This window comes from Anser anser (assembly GCF_964211835.1).
Source record: "Anser anser genome assembly, chromosome: 25".
NCBI lineage: Eukaryota > Metazoa > Chordata > Aves > Anseriformes > Anatidae > Anser > Anser anser.
The window spans coordinates 5,314,242-5,324,742 of NC_139746.1; the positions used below are offsets into that span (position 1 = coordinate 5,314,242).

General features: G+C 52.9%; 1 protein-coding gene across 3 annotated transcripts in view; it reads left to right on the forward strand.

Annotated features, from left to right (window-relative positions):
- ONECUT3 (one cut homeobox 3) overlaps positions 1 to 10,423 on the forward strand; it is a 29,001-nt gene extending 18,578 nt beyond the window's left edge. Inside the window, exons 2-3 of one of the 3 annotated variants that reach the window (XR_014575275.1) lie at positions 1,401 to 5,380; positions 6,481 to 10,423. Coding sequence is in view for 1 of the 3 variants with exons in the window: in XM_083810849.1 (XP_083666975.1) it covers positions 1,401 to 1,693 (293 nt within the window). In the remaining 2 variants the exon portion in view is untranslated. Of the gene's footprint in view, positions 1 to 1,400 lie in introns of all 3 variants that reach the window. The other 2 variants (XR_014575276.1, XM_083810849.1) reach the window with 2 other exon arrangements.
- Positions 10,424 to 10,501: the final 78 nt, after the last annotated feature.

A 10,501-nucleotide genomic window follows, 5' to 3' on the forward strand; every position in this document is an offset into this window, starting at 1 on the left:
GTGTTGCCCCATCACTGCCCTCAGCCCTGGCTTCTGGCCCCTCCAAGGTGTGCAGCAGCTCGGCAAGGCTCCTGGAGGTGCCTGCAAGTGGAGAGCTGTCATCCAGCCACCTCCCAACAGAAAACGCCTCAAAGTTCCCTGCCTGCACAATCCTTTGGAAGAGCCAAACCAAGAAACCCACAAAAAAAAAAAAAAAGAAAACTGGGGCAAAGGTGGGACTTTCCTCAGAAAGTCTTTACAACACATTTTCCTGGCTCTCTTGTGAGCTTCCCAGGAAGAAACAACATGTGCCCAGCCTTGCCCAGGTCCTGCCCCAGCCAGGTCCCTGGGCACCCTGATGTCACCTTGAGGCTCAGCACAGCTTTGTGGTGGACCTGCTTTGAGTGGGGACAGTAACCTCCACCAGCTTCAGTTATTCTGTAATTCTCTAGAAAAATATCATAGCAAAGGGCACTTTTTCTCCCCATTCCCACTAACCGTGTGCCTGATATTCCTGCAGCTAACGTTCATGTATTTACCAAAATGTGCATGCTGACCTCCCTCTGTTCCTCACACTCCGTGTGGTGGTGTCAGAGGGGCTTTCCTGGCCCCAGCTGCCTGTCCCCATGTGCCACCCACAGCCCCTCTGGCCTGACCTACCACAAAAGACAATAGGCAGGGAAGGCTTTTAATTAGGTGCAGGCTCAACCTGATGCTCGTGCCAACAGGGCTGGTCATGAAGCCACGCAGGGAGCCTCAATATCCTGGAGCTGCAGGCGGCTCAGGCTCTTCTTCAGCCTCTGGAGGCAGGAAAACCCTTTCCAGAGCAGCTGCAAATGAGACCGACCATCCAGCCCGTGCCATGAGACGTCAGCTGCAGCCCAGCCAGTCCCCACGGTCCCCATCCCTGGCTGTTCCCCATGTTTTGGAGCTGGCAGCTGGACGTGACGGCCAAGAGATGGTCCCTGAGGCCTCCGGCGAGATCTGCAGAGGCGATGAGGAGGCAACGGAGACCAGAGTGCAGCAAGGGAGGGAGGCTGATGGATAATCCCCATAATCTGGGGATGGAGCAGGTCCCTGTAGCCAGGCTGTGGGAGCAGAGGCAGCCCGGTCCTCAGTCTCTTGTCCCATGGTCAGCAGCAGATGCTGAGACTTGGGTTTTTCCTGGGTGGCCAGAGGTGCTGGGCTTCTCGCAGGCTTTGCTCACGCTGGTGCTGCAAGGGGCTCTTGTCCCACCCCAGCAGATGCTTGGGAGGCCCAGGGAGGAAGAGGAGGGAGGCATCCAAGGGAGTGGTGGGCAAAAAAGCCAGCAGGTTCCCTGGAGGGAAGGGCCTGGTTTTGGGAGGCAGCCAGGCAGCCTGCCAGTGGGCCAGGGTGGTCAGCACCGATTAATGGCCCTATTCTCTCTTTTGAACATCTAGCTTGCAAACGCAAAGAGCAAGAGCAGCAGAAAGACAGGAGCCTGCAGCCCAAGAAGCAGCGGCTGGTCTTCACGGACCTCCAGCGCCGCACCCTGATCGCCATCTTCAAGGAGAACAAGCGCCCGTCCAAGGAGATGCAGATGACCATCTCACAGCAGCTGGGCTTGGAGCTCAACACTGTCAGCAACTTCTTCATGAATGCCCGCCGGCGGTGTATGAACCGCTGGCAGGAGGAGCCAGGCACCAACCCCGGAGTCCCCTCTTCTTCTACAAGCACTTTCTCCAAAGCATGATGTCCCCCAGCCCTCCCCGGACGTCCCTTCCCGGACATCCTCCTCATGACAAAGCCAACCCAGCCTCACACGCATGCCCCAAGCCAAGCGGGGTGGGTGCTTTTGGGTGCTGCAGGTCCCTCGGCCTCCCGCCCCCTCAGCTGGGTGTCACCCATGGACGTGAGCCTGGTGCCACGTCCTGCTGCCACCTCCTCCCAGCTCGAGGAGCAGGGACAGGGCTTGCAGCCGGGCCAGCTCCTTCCCATGGGGTCTTGGAGGAAACCCCCGTGGAGCGAGGGATGTGGGATGGGGTGAGGGGATGAGGTGCTGCTTTGGGAGACCTCGTAGACCTCATCTTTACCCAGCTGCCAGGGTCTGGTTTTTGGGGAGAGGGACACCCCATCCCCTCCTGTCCCCGCCCACAACTTTCACCTCCACCACAAACACCTGTAGGGTGGAAGGGTAAAGGCGGAGGGGATGCAAGAGGTGGAGTCGTGGGGCCAGGTTCTTGCACAACCCTGCTTTGCCAGGGCCAAAACCCTCGTTGTTTAAGGCAGGGGATGGGCAGGGAAAATGCTCCCCGTGTGCCTGGAGGTGACCCCAATCTCTGGTTGCTGAAGCTTTTTGCTTCCCTAAGTGCAGCAGGCTTTCCCAAAGCAGCCAGACCCCCTTTGCCATTGAAACCCGGGCTTGCCTCTCCCTCAAAGCTTTTGGAAACCCACACAGGGGCATCCCACAGCCTCACTCTCCTCCACAGGCTCCTTCCTCCACTCCCCTTCGCGGAGACCCCCAGGAGCACCCACCCCACCAACCCCCAGCCCCCCCATGCACATGAGCACCCCGACCCCATCCCTGGGTCCCCTCGAGTGGCTCCACGGGCCCGAGCATCCCCAGCGCCACGGCCGGCAGGCACCGCGGCCGCACCGCCTCGCACCCACGCAGGTCAAGAAGCACATTTTAGCTACAGAAATCGGGTATTTAAAAATACTAATTGTTTGAGAGGAGACAGGAGGAGAGACTTGGAGCGAAGGATCGCATCTTTCATGGCGACCAGCTTGGGGCCGGGCTGGCTCCAGCATTTGCCATGTGATTTCTGGTTCACTTTTGGGTTGAGGAAAGAACTCAGACAAAGCAGTTTTGTTGGCTTTGTGTCTCGCCCCGTCCTCCCCTCCACACACACTATTGCCCCCTCTCTGCAACCTGTCTTCATCTCTGTTACCAAAGAAGTTGCAAAACCAAAAACCCAACAACAAAATCCCTCCTGGGAGGCAGCGTCGGAGCACGGAGAAGGAAAATCCCATGGACCTGGTTGCAAAATCCTGTGTGTAAGAAGGGGAAAACTCCCCAATGAGCTCGAAAGGGAAAAAACAAACCCCAACAGAATAACAACAGAAACCACAACCAAGCAAGCTCAACGCAAAGACCGGCAACTTTACAAAAAGACAAGAGAATTTTTTTTTTTTTTGTGCCAATTAACAACCTGCCTTAAACGCGCAATTCTGGAGCAATGGTACTAGCTTCAAAATGGTCGTTCCCTCCGAGCTCTCGATGGTGACTTGTGCCATATGAAAAGCAATCACGAGGCCAAACCGTTGTAATCGGCCATCGCCCCAGCCCTGCGGGCTCCGTGGTGTCCCCAGGGGGACGGAGGGGCCGCGGGGATGGGGAAGGGCTGGGAGAGGCTTGGGGATGGAGGGGAAGGCCAAGTCCCCCCCTCCCGCCCCCATCACTTGGGGAAAAAGAAAAATCCTCCAAAACCAACCAAAAAAATAATGGAATACACTATTGAATTTATGCGGGTAAAATAGTACCATCTGTGTTCTAGCGCTATGGTTTCTTCGATTCACTTTACTTTGAGAGCGATCTGTTGTGTAATAGGAAGGCACCTTGTTGAAAAGAAGGAAAAAAGGAGAAAAAAAAAAGTGTCGTGTACACAAAAAAAAAAAAGCACCCAAAAAATGAGGAAAGAAAGGACAAAAGAATGACAGAGAGAAAGAAAAAAACCTGCAAGAGAAGCCCCGGCCCGCTGTGCTCGCCAGTGGGGTTAGGGGACGACTTTTGGACAGTTTTACCAAAGAGCTGATGGGGCAGGTGGGAGGGGAGGGGAAGGGGGCTGGAGCGGGCACGGCCCCCACAAATGGCCCCGAGCCATTGCCAGAGGGAGAGGCTGGGCGTGAGGGAGGGTGATGGAGAGGAGGAAGGGCCAGGAAGGGGCAGGTGCCAACCAGAACCGAAAAGGAACGGCAAAGAGAATCCCACCCCCGGCAACCCGCTCCCCGCCACTGGTGTTCCCCTAACGTTGTTTCTTCTTGTCTTGTCGTGACGTGGTAACGATGGGGGTGGCTTCCTGAACCCCATCGGGTAGTATTCAAGGGCTGAAAAGCCAGGAAGGGGGCCTTGGTTTGGGAAGTGAAAAACATGCAGAAAAAAAAAAAAAAGGAAAAAAAAAACACACACACACACACACACAAAAAAAAAAAACACAAAAAAAAGTAAACGCCACAGGCCCTCAAGGATGCAAAGACATTTCTAGTGAGAACCCGAGAATAAAGGCTACCTCACTTGAGTTTTCAATTTTTGTGATTTGAAAATCACGTCTGATACCAAAGATTTTGTTGCCTTGTCTGGTCTGTGCTGGCAGCGCCGCTTTCCCTGCGCCCGTACCCCACGAGTCCCCAGAGAGCGAGAGAAGGCGAGCGAGCGTCCCCGGGATGGCAGCGTGGTCGATGAGTGCCTTTTTCTTGTACCAAAGGTGTGTGGCCATTTCTTTGCTCCTCCGCTTTTGTCCTGAAGACTCACTGTTACCTCAGCTCTCCGAATGGATGGATTCTGGCAACTCTTGTAGTCTTTGGGTGTTGGGATGGAGAAAACAAAACAAAAAATAAATAAAATCTAAACCTTGTCCTAATGGAAGAGAAAGCATCGCCCTTCCCTCTCGCTGGGCTGTATCCCTGGCGTGTTCCCCCCCCCCGATGTCCCTGTTTCCTCCAACCCGCCCTGATCCCCAGGGTCCCCCCTCCAGCCCCTGTCCCCAGTCTGGCCGTGCCCCAGCAGCACTGACCTGGTGGCTCTGTCCCTTCTTGTGGGGACAGGGCTCACTCCATCGCTCTCACCCACCCAGCTCAGTTCTGGGACCATGAAGACGTGGCTTCCACCACAGGAGGTTTCTTCTCCGTTCAGCTCAGACTTGAGCCTTGGTTTCCCTTTTTGGTAGCACAGGGAGGGCTCCTGGCATTTCTCACCACTGGCGTTCTCCAAGCCCCTCTTTTAGCGAGCAGTTTGGAGCCTGAAGTGTTTCAGCAGGAAATGTTTCCAGGTTCCTGCAGAAGCGGTTTGGGCTTGTTGGGCGAGGTGGGTGCAGCTCTGCTTTAGAAAAAGGCAATGGGAGGACCCTCAGGAGAAGATGCTCTTCTAGAGAAATCCCCAAATGACTAGCTTAGGGAAACCTCGGGTTGAATCGTACCTACCTGGTTCTTTTACCTACTTGGTTCTTCTTTTTTTTTTTTTCCCTTCTTTTTGGGTAAAGATTTCCAGCCGCAATGGGAGCAGATTGGTGGCCTCACCATCCAGACGGGCTCCATGCGATGCAGCTTGCAGGAAATCACTCCTTTCAAATTGGACCAAACTTGGCCAAAATCGTGAGCCTGGCTGGGACCCCCGCGGGGGCACCACGAGCCTGCCCCAGCCCCTGCATGCCTCTGAGATCAGGTCAGAGCATCCCCCCCTCGCCTCCCCTGTCCCCTTCCCCTCCGCACTATTGCCTTGGCCAGATCCTGCCCGACCCTGCTTCTACCTAACACCCACATGGCTTGTGATACCAAAGACGTTCTCTATGCAGGAGAAAGCCTTCTTTTCCACCCAGCACAGACCTTACAAGCCTTTGACAATGTTCTCTGAAATACCTCAAAATATTTAATGTATAGTTTATGTGATAAAAAAAAAAATTACTTAGCTAGTTTTTGGAATTTGTGACTTGAAGCTTTATACTGTTAAATTATAATTTTGCAGAAGACGGCATGTTCTTATTTCTTTGATGCGTTCAATGGGAGACATATTGAATGTTAAGGAAATGAAAGCTGGATAGTTTCACGATGAAAAAAAGAGAGAGAGAAAGAGAGAGAGAAAGAGAGAGAGAAAGATTAAAAAAGGACCCTTGGAGTTTACAGATTTCGTATTTAAACAAGTCCTTTTAAAAAAAAGAAAAAAAAAGAAAAACTAATAATGATGATGATACCTTTGCGTTCAGATGTGTTACTTTTCTCTGAGTCATGTCGTACAAGAGTATTTATTATATGTGTTCTGTGTTCAAATGTAATTTAAAGAAGACAAAAAAAAAGACAAAAAAAAAAAAAGACAAGATGAGAATTTGATTTATGCATGAAAAAATATACTCTTTCTTGAAGTAATGTAATAACTATTCGGGGAGGGGTGGTCGGGTGGGAGCGGGAGGGGACAAACTGTGCTTTTTTTGTCCACGATTTTGGGTTGATTAGGACTTCTCTGCATGGATCACCTTTTTTTGTTGTTTTTTTTTTTTTCCAAATCACACAATCACGGGAGAGTCGTCTTTTAGCCCCTCGTTGGTTTGCTTACCTCGTTTCTTCCTTTTCTTTTCTCTGCCCATCGCGTTGCCCTGGTGGAGGGGCTCTGGGGGGATCAGGGGGACGCTGCCCTGTGCGTACCCCAATCTGGGTACAGGCGTCTGGGGCACAGGACCCCACTGTGCGCCCACCTGTCCACCCGCGCCAAACCAACCCGCCAGGTCCCCCGCCTCTCGGGGTTGGGGCTTTTTTTTGTGCTTTGTCCAGATCTGTGTCAAACCCCAAGTGTCTTCGTGCAGAAGAGAGACAGAGACAATCAGCCGCCGCCACCTGAGTTTGTGAAGCCCCAGGCTCCTCGTGTGCTCTGAGACAAGGGAAATGGTCCCGGCGCCCCAACGCTGCCCTCCTCCTTGTGCTGGGACCTTCTGGGCACTGGAAGCTTTTCCTGTTGATGGTGACAAGGTGCTGGATCAGGCTGCCCAGAGAAGTTGTGGATGCTCTGGCCCTGGAGGTGTTCAAGGGATGGGGCTTTGGGCAGCCCGGGCTGGTGAAGGATGTCCCTGCACATGGCAGGGGTGGGACTGGGTGATCTTCAAGAGTCCCTTCCACGCCAAACCATGCTGTGCTTCTATGATCGCCCCAAGTCGCTGTCCCTTGGAGTGGCCTTGAAGACCTGCCTCCGTCCTTGCCCTCCATGGGAAGAGGCACTGGAGGTGGTGCTGCATCAATGTCAACCTGCCCCAGAGATGGACTGGAGCGACCTGTTTCCAATGGCTTTCTACCCAAGGATGTGTTTGGGTCAGTGGCACCGTCCAGCTCACGGCATCTGCCCCTGCAAGGCTCTCCCATGCCACCCAGCCTGGCCCCAGCCCTTCACAGAGACACCTTCTCCATCTGAAGAGGTACGAAGAAGATTTTGGCCAGAAGAAGTGGTCCTGGAGGACCCCATCCCACCAGCAGGTCTCAGAGGACATTGGGATGGCCCCCTGCCTGCCCTGGGGAGCTCTCCCCGAATGTCCTCCTGAATAGGCTGCATCCCCTGGTCCTCTTCTTCCATAAAGATGGGAGGAGTCGTGTCTTTGGGGGACAGGAAGGTGATGGGGCCTGGAGGAAGCAATGTTAACTGCTTGTTTCTGCTTTCCCAACATGAAAACAGCATTTACTTGAAAATGCTGATTCTTCAGTCCCCTTCTGCCTGTTCACCTCTCCATCCTTCACCTCTGTCACCAGATGCGGCTCCAAAGCTCAGCCCACTGAGAGGAATGAGATCTCAGCTTCTTCAGGCCGCACCAACGTGGCCCCCAAAGGCATAGCAGGGTTTTTATCTGCATTTAAAGCAGTGTCCCTGCAGCCTTCACCTTCGTGGCTGGCACTAAGCAAGATGCTCAGTACCGGGTGGAGGGGGGACAGACAGGACTCACTGACCAAAGATCTGGGCTTTAGGAGATGTGGTTTCTTCCAGCAGCACCATCCATCTACTAAACATCCCTTCTCCTGTCCTCTGGGGAGCTCTGCATCCCCTTGAACCCCAGCTCTTCCTGCAAGACCTCTCCCAGGGAGAGAAGCTTTGGTGTTTGGCTGCCAAGACCTTGCTTCCCCCCACAAGAAACTCTCACCAAGGCTGGCGTAACCCACAGCCACGAGTCCTCGGCCCCTGCAGAGACCGGCGGGTTTCCACCTCCGGGCAGGAACTGAGTGGCTTGGGAAACCCTGGAGGAGCTGAGCACTGAGCGTTGTCCTTGTCCTTCAGCCCACCAGGACCCACTGGACCAAAGCTCTGCCCCACACGGGATCCGGCCTTGCCTGCTGCCCACACCTACCAAAAATGCCTTGAGGAGCAACTTGCCACGATACCAAAGATTTTTTTTTTTTCCCTGCAGGTAATGACAATCCAAACTCTGTCCTAAAGACAATTCTCTGGACCAGGGTTGCCCCAAAAGGCATTTTTGTGCTATGGGGAACAGGAGCAGAACCGGGGCCCCATGTGGCACCTTGGAGGACAACGAGAACAGCTCCTGCCCAGTGGGGACCATGGGTGAGCAAAGCCTGGGGCTCCGGCTGCTGATGGAGGGCAAGGAAGAGGAGGGAGCCCGGGACCTCCTGCCCCGCTGAGCCCCGTGGTTCAGTCCGGCCATCGTGCCCTATTCCACTTGTGGAAGTTTTCAGGGATTGGGGTCATTTCATTACTTGTGAAGCCTCAGGCTGGTTTTCCCCTTTGGTCTTCACTGTAGGCTTTCGCGCGTGCCAAAAACAAATAAATAAATCACTAAATTCACAGCAGTGCAGCAATGTCTCCAGCCTCACTGGAAGGAGCACAGGGCTTGTGGGGCCTCAAAGCTGGGCTTTAGGCATAGATATTCCATTATAACACAGCCAGAGCTGAGCTTTCCCAGCTCTAACAATGGCTCTGATGATGGGACACCAGCACAGAGTGGGCCAGCAGCTCGCACCTCTCCATGCCAAGCCTGGGAGTATCGGGGCGAGGTCCTTTTTTGCAATGCCTTTTCCTGAACAGAGCTGACACCCATGGCCACGTCCAGCCCTGGGTCTGATCGGGAGGGCGATGGGGACAGCGTGCAGCCAAGAGCGGCCAAGCCTCGCTGGCCAATTCCCAGGTGCAAACCCCGGGTGTGCACTGGGGCCTGCTTTTGGAGAAGGCTACACCAAAGCAGCCCAGGACTGTGGGAACATCAGCATCGTGCATCCCCGGTGTTAAACTTGCTCCTTTTCCCTTGTCTCAGAGGACACCTGCAGCAAAAGAGGCGCTGGAGCTGGGGCTGGGGCTGGACGTACAGATGCTTCAGTTCCTTTTGCATATTTCTTTGTTCATGGTTTTTAAAGAGAGGAAATTAAAAATGCAAAGAAAAACAAATCTTTTTTTTTTTTTTCCACCTCTTAAATTTCTAAAGGAAAACAAAAAGTCAAGCTGAATTAATCCTGGCCAGGAAGAACCCGCAGTGCCGGGCTTGCCAGTCCAGCCATCTCTAGAAAGCATTGCTCATTTTTCTGCATAGCAATAGGCAACGCTTGCCCCATCCTGTGTGGTCTGGGGGCTGCATCCCTGAGTTTTTAAATGACTTTTTCCTTCTAACTAAATTGGATTTTTTTATTTTTATTTTTTGCCACTGCTTCATTGTTAATCTCATGGGATAGGTTTTACTCTACAGCAAAATGCAATTGTTACTCCTCTGTGTCTTGCAATTATATTTGTTTAAGCTATTTACAAATGCTAAAAAAGAAAAAAAAAAAAGAAAAAAAAAGTCTTATGTGTCAGGCACTTTATCCAAACTGTGCTGTGTGCTCTGGAGTTTGTTCCTTGTTCTTTGCAATGACTCATGCAGGGGAAGTTATCAGGAAACGTAACTCCAGCCTGTCAACAGGTTTTAAAAGAGAAAAAAAAAATCTCTATTTGTTCATCCTCTACTGGTCATGACTGTGTTGTATTTCTGCAGCTTTCTGTTTCTTCAATAAATTATTTTCTAGTCATTCACTCTGGTGTGCGTGTCCCGCACTGGCATGAGGACCCTGGCCATGCTTCCGAGGCTGCACCCACGTCCCCAGAGCATCCTCTGGGTCCCCTGGGACAATTTGCTGGAGCACTTACATGTGTCCACACTCAGAGATGAGCGGGGGGGGGGGGTGAATCCTTTTTGCTTTCAGCAATTTACACATGGGGGAATTTTTCTACCTGCCTGGGGAGGGAAACCTGCGTTCCTTTTCTACATTCTTTTGTTGCTTTTCCTTGCACTCGGGCAGCGAAGCACGTGGGTCGGTTCCCTTCTGACTGCTCCGTGCTCCGCAGAGGAGAGGGAGCGATGTCGGCGAGGAACACAGAGCTTGGCCCAGGAGAACCCAGCCCAGTCCCATATAGGCAGCCCAACTGCCCTCCATGAGCATCTGGGTGCAGATTTGGGGAACATCCCCAAGCAGCTGGGAGAAGTTGCTTCCTGGGATTTCCCAGCATATATCTGCAGGGGCGAGAGCTTTCCCACAGAAAGCCTCAGATGCATTTCTTCCTCTCTTGGCACCACCCAGCACCGTCCTGGCCAGAGCCCAAAGGAAACACTTTAATTCTCATAAATTCAGTGCAGATGAGACCAAAGCACTTGTTAAACAAACACATCAAGTCGTGTGCTGGAGGCAGGTCCAAAACCCTAAGGCTGATATTTTTTGATATTTACTTGATTATCTCTTCCGACCATGCATTGTGCCATGGCACGAGCATTGGTGAGTGGCAAAGAGCTGCCTGCACACACCAAGGGACACCAGCAGCCCCTTACTTTGCAGC